Here is a 16,710-nt window from a genome sequence, read left to right on the forward strand (position 1 = left end):
ACTCACAGAGTCAAGAAACAGTTTGTCTTTCCTTCTGCTAGAAACCATTTTCTATGTGGAAGTGATAACAAGCATAAACTTGATTACAAGTGTTCCCTATTAGGTCTGAGGCACAAATGATTGCCATCCGGAGCCTGCTCTACCATAGGCATGAGCAGTTACAGAGCTAGTCACTCCAGAAGTTTGTAAGCACCTCTCAAGGGTGATACTAGATGGTAGTTAGTGGTAAAGGAGTGGCCCTTTCCTGGTTTGGGTACAGCTTTCTATCATGTCTCTTGGATGGCAAAAGATATGAAAATTGACAGACATTTTCTGCTCCTCTTACCAAGATGTATTAGCATTTCTTGTGCAGCCTAGTCAAGATTGCCTGCTTTTCTTGTGCTCAGTACTCCCCAGTTCTTCAGTAAGGCAGGCTGGAAGAGGTCTTCTTCATACATAGCTGGAACCATTTTGTTTTGGCTCCATTTCCTCTCTAGAGACTTCTCAAAGGGCTTGCCCCTGTTTGTTTTTGATACAACAGTTAGGCATGTGGAGATGCTATTTGGATACAGTTTACACAGACAGTTTTTTATGCTGCACCAAGATTCCTTCGAGTAACCACATTTCCTGCTAGACTCTGCGTGTCTATTGGACGTAACTTCTCCCCAACATTTCTTCCGACAGACTTTAAGGCTATCAATGCAGTGGCTTGCTGCTCTAAGTTACCTGATTCTCCACACTACTTCAAACTTCTGCTCATTTCTCATTTAAGTAGGATACGCAAACCTCTTTTTTAGTAGCCATGAGGAATGGATTTGGTGGCTGGTTTAAAGACTGCTTTCAAGAAGCAAGTTTAAGCATTTTTTATCAGCATATAGTACACCCACTACATACTCACTATCATTGCAGGGGATTGCTCTACTTGAAGGGTCAGAAGCGGCTTTAGAGAGGGGGACTGAAGGAAAAAGGAGCGGGAAGCTAATCTGGACACCAGGGTAGTGTTGGTGGATACTCAGGCACTGGACATCAGGAGAAGGGTGGAAGTTAGCAAACAGCAGAGTCTAGGAAGGTGATGGACACAGGGCGGATGAGATGGTGAGAAGCAGATATGCAGTGTAGTTAGAGCCATGTGAGTCTAAGAACATTAGAGAGAGAGTGCATGATATCTTACTGGACCAATTTCTGGGAGTGAGAAAGACAAGCTATCAAGATTTGATTGGGTGGAGATACCTATTAGTGAGACGAATGCAGTTAGTGGATGATGGCGAATGGACTCCAGGAAAGGGAGAAGGAAAGAAAATCAATGTCTAAGAGGGGTAGTAGTAAGGACAAGCTGTCCCTTAGTGGCTTAGTTCAAGATAGTGGGAAGGGTAAGAGGTGGGTATATGAAGAAAATTACCAGAAAATGGGAGTGGGATATAAACTTGATTGCAAGTTGCCTGGGAAATTGTTCCCCAGTGGCTAAAGTGATCCAGAACATTTACGGCAGCAGCCTCTGCATAGAGTTCTTCCTATTTAACAATGCCAACAGGCTGCCAATATTCACAACTCAATCAAAGAGGATTTGGAAATTCATCCAATCTTCACTCAACAACCAACTGTATGCCTGGAATACACTGAAGGAACAGATAACTTCCAGAGGTTATGATTGCACACAGTGACCAGTGTCATTTTAGGTATTTTAAGTAAATTTTATTTTAACATGTATAATTTAAAAGCAGCAGCACAAAAAGTACATCATACTGAGATGCCATATAAATTATAGAGCACATTGGGGAGCTCATGACTTCTAGCACAGCATGTACGTGATCTATGACATACAGCAAGTTATTTTTACATCTGTCAAAGCCACTCAGTTGTTCCTGAAGCAGTCTATTAAATACAAGCCAAAAAAACAGTCAAAAGGAAGACTGTATGAATACAGCTACTTTATAGACACTAAATCAGTCTTCCACAAAGTTGAATGCAAAACATCTTAAATGCAAAACATTTCTCCTCATCCTAGAAGATAAGTCACTTCAGGCATGCGTTATATAGTAAACACCACAGACAGGGCCCACACTGCAAAGACAGAGATATTTAGGAGCATAAGTTGTTGTGGGCAAAGACCCGCTGTCTTTGCCCATAAAAGCTTATGCTCCTAAATATCTGTTAGTCTATAAGGTGCCACAGGACTTCTTGTTTTTCTCAAAGATACAGACTAACATGGCTACCTCTCTGACACTGCAAAAGACAGGGTGTCAGCCCAGAGCTCCCTCCAATCTAGTGCCTGCATATCTAAAGCCGCTTCCTAACACATTCCTGCTTTTACATTTTTACACCTCCATTTCCACTTCCCTAATTTTTGTTGTAACATCTCCCAAGCGCTGGTTTTTCTCCACTCTAACCTGCATCTGACCCCCTCTGATTTCTTCTTCTGCCTTTTCTGGCAAAATCAGTTACACAATTAAAGAAATAAATCAGTGCTACCAGGTGTTAGCTCAGATAAAATGACTTAAAAATAATTCCTGAGCCTGCAGTCTATTCCTTTATAAGTGGCTTTTCTTCTCGTGTGTCACAGACAGAATACCTCAAAGGACACAAAGTTTAATCCCTTCCTATCATTTTTTAAACCCTACCATAGATTGCTTATAACATTTTAGAAGCTTAGGAAGCAACTCTCACATAAAACGGCTTTCTCTGTTTATGTAATATGCAATTGCTTTCTCATCTGTGACCAAGCATAGCTAAAAACAGTCACATGAGACACCATGTCCTGGGGCCCTCCAGTGGCAGCAAGGCTTTAATCATCTACTGTATGCTCTTCAGACACCTGGAATCTGGTGCATTAGCTACTTCTCTACCATTTGGAGTGTGCCCCTAGCTGGGCCTTGGGCCAATTCCATTTGGGAAGAAATTAAGTGGGACTTTAGCTTCTTCACAGGCTGTTTAAAATCCTTTGATCTTCTTAACATCCCCAGAAGATCAAAGGAGGCCCCAAAGAGACTCCAGGTGAACTCTCCTAATGCAAGTCTTAGGAAGTACATGAGCAAGCTTCAGCCCTTCCACAGGGTTTGAGGAGAGAAGAAAAGGAAATGCTCCTCCAGCATCTTTAGATCCCCAGTCCAAAGACAACAGCCATTAAAAATGACAAATTCTGACACAAAGAACTTTTAGGCAGAGCTGACGCTGAGTCTACATATGAGCAACTAACGAGCTAAAAACTTCCTGTGAATGCTGTAGGCAATGCTGTTGTAGCCGTGATGCTCCCAAGACACAAGATGGATGAGGTAATATTTTATTGGAACAACTCTGCTCAAGCCACACAGAACTGCCTCCGATCAAAGTCCCCCCCACTCCCTACCAAGCCACGAACAGGAACATCTAATAAGAGATGTAGTAACCCTAGCTCTCTCAAGCCTAGTGGAGCTGCCAGGTCCCTCAGAAGAGAACAGGGAAATTCAAATAAATGTAGAGAAAGGACCTCAGCTTCTTACCACTTAGCCACGCTCCCGCTCTGCCACCATGCTACCACCATGACAAATGCATGTCCTTTGAAAGGAAGCCCCACTGCAATCAAACAGTTCTGCCCTTCTTACGACCCTTGTTTTGAAATGACTTCATACACAAACTATGTCATTTATGTTTCTGGTTTCTTCAGCTCCTTGTGGCTGAAGGAGGAACTGAATGGATCAGCTTTCAGAACATTAACGAAGGATTCTAGATTTGTAAAAGAATTAACATTCAGCCTTCTATATATCTCCAATTGGCACTCACCCACTTCAGATAAAATTTCTCTTAATGCTCCAAGATTCCTCTAAGATCTCTCAATGTATTCCTTTTAGGATTTCCTTTTTCTTATGTCACTTCATAACAAAATCAAAAGTTAAGAATAGATAAAAGCACCCTCTAATCTTCATCATTATTTGACACACTCAATTATGTCATGTTTAGTTATGCATAAAATCAGAACCCAGGACTGAGTGTTTGCAGCAACGGCAGTGGAATCTGCTCCTGGGATTCAGAGCTACAGAAATGAACATTTTCATAGAGTTAGCTCTCTGGCAGACCCTACTTCTTCTCTTTTGGGATTTAACTGCTTAAAAACTTGGAATATTGCAACCCTTTGAACTCAATTGAAGAGGCAGAATTCTAACTCACTTTACTGAATTTGATATCCATCTTACAAAAAGAAGATGGTCTCAAAACCAACCAACATCACCACAAGGCAAGTTGTAAGTAGGAATCCATACAGAAAAAGGAAAACAGGGCACCCATGAAACACCTGACACAGAGACCCGAAGGCAGATACTGAAAAGATGGGCTACAACTAGTCAGAACTAGAAGAGTGTGCCAAGGATGGGATGCTGGTGAATGGTAATCAAGGGCCTATGCTCCAAGATGTAGGTGCAAAAGACACTTAGTACTACCTACAAAGATTAGTACAGTCTTCCCCCGCCTTACAAGGGTAATTCGTTCCTGAAAAACCCCTCTGAGGGCGAATTCTTGTATGTCGAAAACATAATTACCATTAATTTCAACGTGAAAAAGTTTTATGAGTTCCTGAGCCCCAAAATTTACACCCATTTATGCTAAAACACCAAATCCCATTAAAATCAACACAATTACTTCACTAGTTAACATCAGGTATCATAACACAACCTAACAAGGCATTTTCCCTTCATTAATTACTCTATAATATGGCTGTCCCCCTGCTTTCAGGGGGCTGTCCCAGGTGCAGAGACAGGGCTGGAGGGGAACAGAAATTGAAGAGCGCCTGGGACAGGGGCACAAAGCCAGGTAGCTGCCCACAGAGGCACAAGCGGTGCAAGTGGGTGGGGAGGGCAGAGCAGGGCACGGGGAGGCAGCCCAGCGTAAGCGCAGCTTAGATTAAGCAGGGAGGGGGCAGCGGCAGGGGGCTGGCCACGCGGGGAGCTAGGCAGGCATGAAGGACCCCAGCTGGCAAGGGCTGATGCCTCGCTTGTATGGGGCTCCGCAGCTAAGAGGCCCCACCGGCAGCGGCCAAGGCAGCAGCGGCAGGTGAGCCAGACACTAAATGGGACGGAATGCCGCAGGCAGCAAGTGGTGCCCGAGGCACAGCTGCGCAGGTCGGGCGGAGGCAGCCCCCTAGCTGCCTGGGGGGGACGAGTGGCAGCGGCAGGGCTGGGATGGGCTGCGCACCCAGCATCCACATCTCACAGAGTGGCATGAGCTACTGCCGGGACTTGTATGAGTCCACCTCCCCACACTGCGCCACCCCCCCACCCGGCCTCTTCATCAAGACCGATGCAGCCGACTCCATCCCCTCGGTGCTTCCCTACCAGAGCCGCCAGCCTCCACCCAGCCCCAGCCTGGGCCGCCAGGAGGACAGGGAGCCCGCGCCCACCGGCTGGGTGGGGATGCGCCACTGCTGCAGCACTGAGGCAGAGACCCAGACCAGCCACAGCAGTGTCAAGGTAAAGGCAGGGGTGGGCCGAGGTGCCCAGGGCAGCGGCTCCGCAGATGGGTGCTGTCCCCTCCTCTCCCAGCTCCAGAGGTGGGTGCCTGTTGTGGCCGGCCGGAGGCTCCGGGAAACTACCGCCAGGCACTGCAGAGAGATGCACCCAGTGGGCAGCCATTGTCTGGAGCCGTGGCCTTTCTCCTGCTGTAGGGTGTCTGTGTCCTGCTGAGGCACACGAAATCCAAATCAGTCCTCATAAATGTGAAGAAATGCCTCATAAGCCGAAGTAGGGGTATTAAATGAAAACTTGTAAAGTTGAACTCTTGTAACCTGAATGGGCGCATCTCAGGGTATGACCATATGTCCCTTGCAAGTGTGTTAACTTCCAGTCCATAGATCTTTACCCACAGTATGGATGCAGGCCCACCGGGTATGTTCATACTGCTGTTAAATGCCTGTGCCCAGCCTGTGTCAGCAGGCTCTGGCTACAGGGTTGTTTAATTGTTGTGTAGAGATCCAGGTTCAAGCTGAAGCCCAGGTTCTGGGTCCCTGTGAGTACATGTCCCAGACCTGAAGAGCTCCGTGTGAATTGGAAAGCTGGTATCTCATACCAACAGCAGCTGGTCCATTAAGGCTACAACTCTTTCAAAAGCACCCAAATAAGCTCCACACTGGATTCCTGTAATGGCCCTTGGTTCTGGTTGCTCACAGTCAGTGAACAGCTTCTCTATCTCCCCCCAGCACCAATGTTTTCCCCTTTGGTTGAGGGTTGCTTTGAAAAAGTGAGAGTAGTGTTCTGTGCTGGTATCTACTTGAGGTCTGGGGCTTTTGATACTGCTAGGAACAGAGTAGTGCTTGCTATACATTAATAATGTCTATGTTTTACTGGTGCTATGAATTACATGGAGCTTTTTGTACATTTACAAATAAAGTGTGCTTTGAGTGCCAGTATGCAATCTCCAATGAACTCAAGAAGTTAATTTTGTCCTCCAAAAATAAACTTAATTACAAAGATATGCAATCATTTCATGAGTGACAAGCCTCACATTTTTTTCAAGCATTTCTATCAGACAAAGTAATCTTTTCCATTACTGCAGTTGTAAAACTCAGTCTGGATCTGAGAAAATTGCAGGTTTCCATTCTCTCAAAATAACCCTCATTCATCTATTTAGTCAGTTTAATTATTAATGGCCCTCATGACCTCCATAAGTTCAGGTTTGGGGAATTTTTGGTTACATTTTGTACCAAAAATAAAAACACAGTTAAAATAGAACTTTGAGTGGGAAAAGAAGGTACAATTTTTTTTTAACAAATTAATTTTAAAACTGAAAATGCTGTAAATATGTCCACTTTAGTGCACATTGTTCGCTGAGTTTGGACATACACCAATCAGAGTTCTCACAGGTCAGCATTAGTGAAGCTGTGGTTTTCCTTGCTGTTCAGCAGGACGAAGCAGTAGGTGTATGAAGGCAGCCCATAATGCCATGGGTTGTATTGTAGGGAGCAGTGACCATGGAGTTCTCCATAGACTTCAAAAGGAAAAGGAGCATGGGATTTTTGGATCTCTTGGTCAACCAGAATCTGCAGCATTTGGTGGAAGCTGCCTGAGCAGACACATCATGTTATGGTGCATTTCCCTCTGCTTGGGCCTTTTCCCTGTCCTCCTCCTCCTTATTCATGCTGAGGGCCATACTGGCTCTCTATGCCTCTTGCTCCTGACCCAGTGAAGCAGAGCTTTTCAAAATTTCACTAAACATGTCCTCCTGACAGAGCACCCCTCAAAACCAACATGCTAAAAGCTGTTGACAGAGGTATCACGGGACTTAGAAGTGGCACAGAAAACTCTCTCCCTGATCCTCACAAACACTGCAGAAATGCTAATTGTCACTACAGCTTTGGAACTCCCCTGCACAACTCCACTTACCAATGACTCAGGAATGCTCAGTGTGGCCCATGAGGCTGGAAGGATTTTCTGTCCAATAATAAGGTTTCCCCTATTCCATGGGCACAAGGACATGGCATGACGCCAAGTAGTGGCACTATTTTCCATAGGCAGGAGCAGTTTTAGCTGGTCTCACTCATGATGCTTTTGCCTCTGTTACCCTTAGGAACCCGCACAGGCCTGTACGCTGTGAGCCCATGTAGTGCACTGCAGAGTATCTCTATGAATGATTTATTGGAATCTCTCAGCAAGGTACCAGGAACATCCCTAGATACATAAAGTGCTCCACAGGGTCCTCCCAGCAACCTCCAGAGAAGGATGTTGAACAGATGCCAGCTGTACCTTTATTTGCTCTCATTTGAGTAAAACAACTAAGTTAATACTGGCGTTTGATTAACTTGGAAGTGGGTCAGACCACATCTTCAAATTTAAATACTGTGAACTAAAATCCATGAACACACATCCCTGAGGTACCTCTCCCCTTTATCCAGCTCATCCTGTGGGGGGGGAGTCTCGAATAGCATTGCTGGAGCCCTCCACTGTATCTCCCCCTTTAACTCCTTGCCTACTGTTCCTGGCAGGGCTCTGTCTCAGGCTCCTCTGAGGTCTTCATGGTGGTGTGGCAAGGTCTCTGCCATGTGCGGCAGGCAGCTTATTGTGAGAGTGGCAGGTTTGCAACTCAGCACCCAATCAATGGTAGGTCTCCCAGACATGTGCTGGCCTTGGCCAAGTTCCTCTGCTTCCACACCACACTGGTGCTGATCCCGGCTGTATTCTTTTGCCTGTGCCTGCTGCGTAATCAGATTGTAAATGTCAGTATGTCTCTCACTGGTCCACAGCTCTTCCAGGGGCATTATGAGACAGCTGCTGGAGGTATCCACCTGTCACAGTGTGTATGTTTGCACTGCATTCACTAGATCAACCAAGTTCCCACAACTTTGGGGGAAGTGACTTCACTGCACCATATTAATAGGAGGCTTATGGCCAGAGACAAATTTGAAAGCAGACAAGTGCTCAAATTGGTTGATGCAAGAAACTGACAGACCATAGTCCTGTGTTCACACCTTTTACAAGCCTATGTTAAATATTGTACAAAGCACCAGTGTAAGGTATCTTTGAAACTTATGATTTATTAGTCGTTATTGTTCTGGTAAAACATATGCCAACACTGTATGTAATGATTTGAGATTCCTGTACCTATTACCACTAAGACATGTTCCAACTTATTCTGAAGGGCAGTCACAAACAAGTTCCCCAGAGACAAAAAGCTAGTCGCCACCAGAGTCAGGTGTCAAAGAGACCAACTATGTCATAAGCTGATTAAGTAGCCACACAGACTCTCTCCTGAGCATCAGCTGGAGGGGAGTCTTGTACAAGAGAAAGGGCTACGAGAGTCAGAAACCGCAAATCCTCTCTCCCTTGCTCTCTGCCCAGGGTATCATCAACTTCTAAAGAATAAAGGAAGCTACTCAGCATTGGGATGAGACCGTGGCTGATAGACATTCAGCCAACAGACAGCTAAAATGTATGTTGAGACGCACTTTGATATGTACTCATTTAGCTTGTAAGTTGCATTTCACCTTTTTCCTTGTAACCAATTCTGATTTATATGCCTCATTAGTTGTAATCACTTAAAATCTTTCTATAGTTAGCAAATTTGTTGTTTCAGCTAAATCGGCGTGTTTGGATTTGTTCATATTAAAAAACAACAGACTTCATATCAGCTTGCAGGAGGGTGCTGGGCAGTAAAAGATGCACAATCCTGGGGCTGGGAATTTGCTCATGTTCCCAGCAGCATAATTCAAGCGTGGCTGGCTATAGCACTCAGACACTATAGCTGGGAGTGAGTTACATAAGGGAGGCTGTAAGTGAGTAGACAAAGTATGGTTGCTCTCACAGCAAAGCAGCATAAAAGGTGCCCCAGGATGGGAAATTGAGGGGACACAGCTGTCTGCTCAGATTGTACTGTAGGTAAAGTCACGAAGATGACTTATGTTGACCTAACTTTGTAATGTACACTAGGCCTAGTAGACTAAGTTTAGGCTCCTATATACTGGCATCTCAGCCCGAGGCTTTAAGAATATTTAAGTTTTGGACACAATAAATTAAGATCTAATACGTAAAAATGTTGCTTGTTTTCCAACATACAGTCTTCACCTTACTACCTCTTCTCTTATGGCTTAACATTCTCATTCCAGTTAGCATCCCATCATACCAATCCCAGGAACAGTTTTTTTCATCTTGAAGCCTTAACCAATAATTAAGGAAATTAATTTCCATAACACTGAATTCAGCAAGTTATATACGGGATGGTTATGGCTCTACAGGCTGTCTGTGGTCTTGGTCTACCAGGGCCTTATCAATCAAAGACAACAATTTAGTAAACAGTTGTACGCTCACTACATTTTTTCTCTGCTGCTGCTCACCTGGAGAATTCTCTGCAAGATGGAAGGAAGTGCAATAAACGCAGCCATATTGTTTAGCACTTGCATTGTCAAACTCTTCAGAGCTGAAATAACAAAAGCGTTTGCATAAACACGATTAATATATACAGTGATAAACTAGTTATGATGACCAGAGAATTACACAATAAAGTAAGTTATCATGTAAGCATGAAAAAGTCAAACACCCGATTACAAATAATGAGCGTGTACTTCCTTGCTTTCGTTTGCGTCAAATTTGCTGCTGTGCAGGGCATCTTTAACCAAAGTTTTGTGTATAAATTCACTTCAATTTATCTGAAAGTACCTACAGGAGCCCCTAATGCAAATATAGAATAACTGTGTTGGAACAGTATCTGAAGGATGAACCCAAAGACCCCAAAGCTATTCCCCCCAATGGAAAGCCTAGGAAACTGAGGTCTTGGAGCAAAACTGACCTATGCTGGCCCAAGGAAGACTGCTACTGAGTCCTTCAAAGCAATAAGTTCTTCACTCAGATGCCTCAGGTAATTGAAACCTCCACCGAGTTACATGAGGAGACAAGCAGTGTATAAGTAGCCAGGACCAGTAGACTTAGGATGTTATGGCTCAAACAAAAAAAACCCAGTGTATTGTAAAGGCAATATGGGATCAGTGCAGACAGCGCAACACGGGTGTAATGTGCTCCTGGTAAAAAAGTGTTACTTCACATTTGGAATAGAACAGCAGTGGTTTTCACACAGGTGCACACCTTAGCTTTGTTTTGGAAGTGTTACACTAGTTCAGTCATGGTGCTTACAGTGCATTTGGTGAGGAGAAAAGAAGAAGAGAGACCGAGGTCACGTTTTCAGTTGTATCTAGAGCTGCAAGATGCCAATATACTTACATTCAGAATACTGACACAACACTGTGGAACTGGATAGCTTCTGTGGTGACATCATAGCCTCCAGAAGAGGAAACCAGAGTGCCTAGAATAATTCAATGCACAATAAATCTGACTTCAGCAAGAATAAATGATTGCAAGAATATACCTTTATTTTTAACTTCCACAGATTTAATTACATATTATGAAAAAGAGAATTAAACATTTTGTTTCCATTGTTGGCTCACTGTTTCAGAATGCTACTGAACTCTGGTGATGTTCGGTTTTCTTAAACACATTGAAGAGTTGGTCTAGTGCTGGACAGCCTGGCCGACCTACTCTTCTTATAGAATGGGGAAGATATCTGCTTTGAATATGAGGAACAGAAAGTCCTTGATTGTGCTCATTTCCTGGGCTATGACAATACAGAAGCCTTGAGGTTGCAATAATCACCATGAAATTTGCTCTACAGCAAAGATGACTATTTCCCAAGACCCAGCCTTTTTCTCTCTCATTGAGTGCATTCCCAGAAGAATATTGCATTTAATATCACTGCACTCTCCTATTTACATAGAAAACCATCAGCGTCTCAAAATTTCTCACGAACATTACTTTCCAAATCACAGGGCTGCAAGAACAACACTGCGTCCTTGATGTAGGTCAATCAAAGGCCTCTGTTTCCATTTCTGGCTGATTAACAAAAACACAAAAATGGCTCAGATTTGCAGAACCATGCTTCCATTTTATGCCTTCCCATAAAGTGAAATTGGTGTAGAAAGGTCCCATTAAGCATTCCCAAAGCCTGACTTAAAGGTGTGTGCTAAACATGGACAAGTCAGGCACAGACAAAAGCAGGTCCATGGATTTGAAAGAGCCATATAATAGGAATCTACCAAATCACAGGTGCACAGGGTCCAACTGGATAAGAGACCAACTTAATGGATACTGAAAATGGAACTCTTCCTTCCACTAGTACGCCAAGCCCTACTAATAGTGCTTCTTATCCCCTTACCTCACGCTGCTGCTGGTTTAAACTATGTGAATTCCTCTGGCAAAGTGCAATTGTTTTCATTAAGGTATCCTCAACCTCCTTTAATAAGTCGTGCTCTGTTGATTCTAGGTTAATGAAAAACAATGAGATTACACCTGGGTTCAGAGAGTTTACCATACCATTACTGTTAACTCATTCCAAAACACTAAAACCGTGCTGCTCACCTAATAATCTTTTACTTTATAGATAGAGTTAGGAAAGCACAGACTGATACTTTTTTGTGGAGTGAGCACTATGGCAGAATAAACTGTGCTGTGCAGAATGCTTTATGCAATCACATTAGTAATAGCTAAGATTTGACTTAGATTTGCCTTGACACCTAGCAGAAATCACATTTGTATTAATGCTATTGAGTGTTGGCGCTCAGAGAGACCACGGTGTGATCCACACTGTTTCCTGCCATTGTACTGGAGTTGCTTTCTTTGGGTTATCTGCTTAGTTTTTGGCAATGGGAAAAACCGATACAAAATGTTGTGAGGCTGTAATATTTATTTACAGTACAAATAACAGGTAAATTTCTTCATTATTCCATGAGCCCACAGGGAGGTAACACAGAGTAGCAGGTCTCAGAAAACACGAATTTCTACATCACACCACTAGCCTATCTAGTCTACTTGTAGCATCCTTCCAAGAGGGACCATACCAGTTATTTCGGAGGGGAAAAAGTGACTCACCCTGGACAAGCATCGCACAATTTGCTGAAAAGGGGAGTTTCTTTCTACACCCTGATAAGTTAAAGGATGGCTTGTTCCTGAAACAGAGGTTATGTCCCACACTGCGTTTGTCCTGTTTAACAGAAGTACAGATTTTGTCTTCCATATACATGTCCGATGTCTTTTCAATCCTAGTGAGCTCCTGGCTTCAGCTGTATCCCGTGGCAATGAGCCTATAGGCTAATTCTGCTTTTAGTAAAAAGACTAAATTTAAGAGGAAACATAAGCATGTTTAAAATGCCAAATGTATTAGCTAGCTTCTTCACCATGCACATAGCTGAGTAAATGCAAATGCACCAAACAACTAAGTTGTGACGTGACTGTAGTTTCTCATTCAACCACATTCTCTTGTCAGAGAAGAATGCATTTGGTGCCTCCGAAACACCTTTAAAACAGGTCAGGGGACTTTCTAGTAGTTAGTCCATGACTCTGGGCTACATAATGTAGTCCTTTTTATCACTGCACCTTCAACAAAGCCAGCTCTCATTCTGTAAAATGGAAGGATTGCAATATGGACCCTGGGACCCTGAAATGGCATAACTTCCTACAGGTTGGACTTCTATAAACTGGACTTGTGCCATCTTGCAACATCTGTGGTCCAGAAGCCCCGTGGAGTTCCTGGATTACAGCACTCCAAAAGAGCCAGGCTCTGCAGTCGTCAACTCCTCCTGTCCTCCCAGAGCTTCTGGAACTCTGCACAGAGTTCATTGGTGGCATTCCAGATCATTGAGGGATGGGGAGGTGTGGAGGTTGAGGGTGGGAGGGAAGTGATGCTCAGAGGAAGAGACAGGGTAGTGCACAGCCCCAGGGTCAATAGCAGGCCAAGAGTGCAGCCTGGCGGCCATGAGGCTAGATGCACTCCAGCTGGGCTGCCCTCCTGGACCCCCAGCTGTGGGGCTCTGCTGCACTCTGCCTGGGCCCCCCCATTCCACATTCAATCAATGCCAGCCCCTCAGATGCTATCAGAGCTGTTCCCTGCAGCTGGCAGCAACCAAGGGCCAGCAGTGACCTCATCTGGTCCAATACCACTAAGGATGCCATAACCAGGGAGGTACAACCTGTGACAGCTGTTTCTCATTTTCAAGGGCAAAAATCATTAGCTGTTAAACCCTTCTGTTGTGAAATTAGAATCAAGAGCAATTTCTGGCCAGTCACCATAGTGCACATTAGAACACCAGGATCATGTAACTACAGCTGAACTGTGACAAACCATTGCATGCACAGGGTCAGTTTCAGGCTCTTGTGAGTTAAAAATCTGAGACTTGCTGCATGACAAAAATTCATCTGAGGAGCTATGATAGCTAAGCAAGCATTTTAACTGCTAGTACTTCTGTTCCACAGCACACACACCTCATGGAAAACCTGAAGGTAGAAGAATTTTTAAACAACAAAATTACCTTCGCTTTCTTGGGTAAGCCTCAGCAACTTGCTTTGCAGTTGCTAAAACAAACAAAAATGCATCTTAGCTCATTAAAGTCACAGATCACACTATGTTTTTCAAAAAGGCATCACACACAGAGGCATTCAGGGTCCCTGTGTACAACTACTGTAGTGCACATACCCCTCCTCATAGATGGGGGGCGCAACCTGCAAATGAAACTGATTAATACAGGCTACATCAAGCATCAAGGACAACATTCAAAATGTAAAGCAGATGTAAACCAACGCAGAGATCTCTGCCGAGTCTGCAGAGAGCCCAGAACATAGCGCTGACCAAAGCTAACCGCTGTTGTCATATACGGGTCTACCAATTACTGTAATTGTGAGTTCAACTGTCAGAAGTGAGCACAAGTTCATAAAATGCCACAATCTATAAACAAATGTTGATGGGTAAAGGGGTGAAAGGGAGACAAAAAAACCTCTAGTTTGAGCCAAACAAAAAGGCCACCAATCCCTTCTGGGGTTCTCAAGAGAGACCACAGAAAGATGAGAGCAGGGGAAGGAGCGAATTTCACCATCATTGCTCTTTCTCTCCCCCTTCTCCCTCACTGCCTCCTGAGATCCGGACCTTCTTCATCCTTCATGGTGTACATTATGCATCCTGTGACCAGAAAACGGCAGCTAATTGAAGTATCTTCAACAGTCCAAGTTTGCCAGGTCTCAGAGAGGCTGATCAAACCATATGCTAACCTTGTATTTCTCTACCAGTAAGGCTAGAAGTGAGAGTTGATACCTGAGATAATGCTACATTTGCTCTCTTTACTGTTTTTCCCTCTAATCTTCATGAGTGTTTTGTCATGTCTTGTCTTCTTTGAAACAGGACTGACTTTAACAAAACAGCTCCAGCCCATCAACTAACTTTTTTCTTTCCCAGAAAAGAATAGTTGGTACAACCTAACAGAATGTCAGACAAGGAGATTTCTCCTTCAAGAGACACGTTACACAGAAAGAAAAGTTATTAAAATGAAAACCTGACTTACTGCCTTGCATTTCAAATGCTTACTCTGGTTTGCTCTCTTTTCTCTATCTTTTATTAAAGATGAAAAAGGACTCTTAATACAGTGCTTGCCAGGATACTAAGAGCCAGCTGACAGCTCTTTATATAAACACTGAATCTTGTTTACAGCTGTTAAATATTGGACAGTTTCAGGGTCACATTCCCTCCTCTGACTCTTTGGGCCCTTTAAGTCTTCTAAATTAACCAATACCACCCTCATTCATCTCAGCGGAACACTGCTGAAAACGAATAGTCACATTTTAGTGTCAACATAACATATTTTGCTACTGTTTTAGCAGAAGTACTCAGTTTTTGGATACAGGTCCTTAATTATCTATACCTCAAGCATGACTAAGAAGGCACCGTGAACGTCTCCTTTCTTCTCCAGCAGGTAAGAGGAAGCTTCGTGGAGCTGGTGTTTCTGGGTAATCTGGGTTAAAAAAAAAAAAAAAAAAAGACAGTATTTGAACAAATTTACTATGAGGCTAAATGGAGACATTGCATTCATCAGACTGGACTTCGTATCAACCATGAACCCACGTGCTTGTGATTCTGGGTATTACCAATCTATGGCACAATGACATCATCACATAGGACAGAGGTTCTTCATACCCACCTATAAACTTTTACTATTTTAAAGAGAATTCTAAGATTAAACTAAACAGATCAAAGCCAAGGAAAGATTACATCTGCAATAAAACAAAAAGAACACAAGAATCCCTACCAGCAGGAAAATGCTGAGTGCTGCCTACTGAAGTACTTGTCTCTTATGGTTTCAAGTACCTTCCGACAGATCTGACAGCAATAATAAAAAGCTCTATTCCCATAATCTAGTAACATGTAATGGAAAACTCCCAAACACTGACATTAGAATGTGAATACTTGTAAGTTTATATATGAAAACAGACTCCAATCAGAATATACAGTAGACCCCTGTTGCGTTCCTGGGCAACCTTGCACAACTCAAATTTCATGCAAAATGGGGCAAGCTGGGAACCAGGTGGCAGCCTGACTCATTGCTCCCCTGGGCTTGCAGGAGCCAGGTAACTGACCAGCCCACTGTCGGGGATTATCATCTCTAGGACATAACTGCCCCCGTGTGTCAGGGAAAACAAGCCTCTGGCTGAGGTAAAATCTATGCAGGTACATGGAAAACTTAAAGTGTCACAGGCTGCCATTTTGCTGCAGCACCAACGCCATTTTGAGGCAGTTGGTTTCCCCGGTAACCTGAACTCATGGAGCTTGGAGCTAGGATCAAAATGGTGTCCTCTGATTGGCCGAAGGGGGAGAGTTTCTAGAACCTTTGGCTGAAAGGAGGACCTAATTGAAAACTGCAACACAAGATCATGAATATTAAAATTACCTCGTAAATAATCATGAGAACTTCCTATAAATTCTGAGCCCCCAGCTCAGTCTGGGGAGAAGTCGTCCCTGTCCCTTGGCGAGCAGAAGGAAAGCATAGAGAGCTGACAATCACTGTACCTGCAGCCTCCCTCAGGGGGAGCTGCTTAAGAGCTGATCACTGCAGCTGCGGCTTCCCTCAGGGGAAGACCTAGGCAGCTGTGAAGCGGTGCCATCGTACAAGCACCCCCACGTTCCCTAGCCTCGCGTTTGCATCGAGGAGCGGCAAGTGGGTCTCCAGGCATACTCACCGGGTGGCGAACTGGCCCGTGGCTCTGGCTATGGGTACTGCGTACCCGGTGAGGAAACTGGGGGCCCACCAACGTCATCCAGCCTTCCTTGCTCCTCCGGCAGCTCCACCGCCTGTGCATTTACCTCAACGACCTCACAACCAAACTTGACTACTGGACACAACCTTCTTTACCGAATTTGACTACCGGACACTGCCTTCTTTACTGGCTTTGACAACTGGACACGACCACTCAC

General features: G+C 44.1%; 1 protein-coding gene across 5 annotated transcripts in view; it reads right to left on the reverse strand.

Annotated features, from left to right (window-relative positions):
* Positions 1-16,710, reverse strand: part of VPS8 (VPS8 subunit of CORVET complex) — a 158,479-nt gene that overhangs the window by 28,258 nt on the left and 113,511 nt on the right. For 4 of the 5 annotated variants that reach the window (XM_075004218.1, XM_075004217.1, XM_075004221.1 and 1 more), the window contains 5 exons: positions 15,164-15,253; positions 13,784-13,826; positions 11,635-11,738; positions 10,647-10,728; positions 9,767-9,849 (listed from right to left, as the gene is read on the reverse strand). In XM_075004218.1, coding sequence (XP_074860319.1) covers positions 9,767-9,849; positions 10,647-10,728; positions 11,635-11,738; positions 13,784-13,826; positions 15,164-15,253 — 402 coding nt within the window. Of the gene's footprint in view, positions 1-5,268; positions 5,621-9,766; positions 9,850-10,646; positions 10,729-11,634; positions 11,739-13,783; positions 13,827-15,163; positions 15,254-16,710 lie in introns of those variants that run through there. The other variant, XM_075004219.1, reaches the window with a different exon arrangement.

This window comes from Carettochelys insculpta, chromosome 10 (assembly GCF_033958435.1).
Source record: "Carettochelys insculpta isolate YL-2023 chromosome 10, ASM3395843v1, whole genome shotgun sequence".
In the NCBI taxonomy this organism is placed as follows: domain Eukaryota; kingdom Metazoa; phylum Chordata; order Testudines; family Carettochelyidae; genus Carettochelys; species Carettochelys insculpta.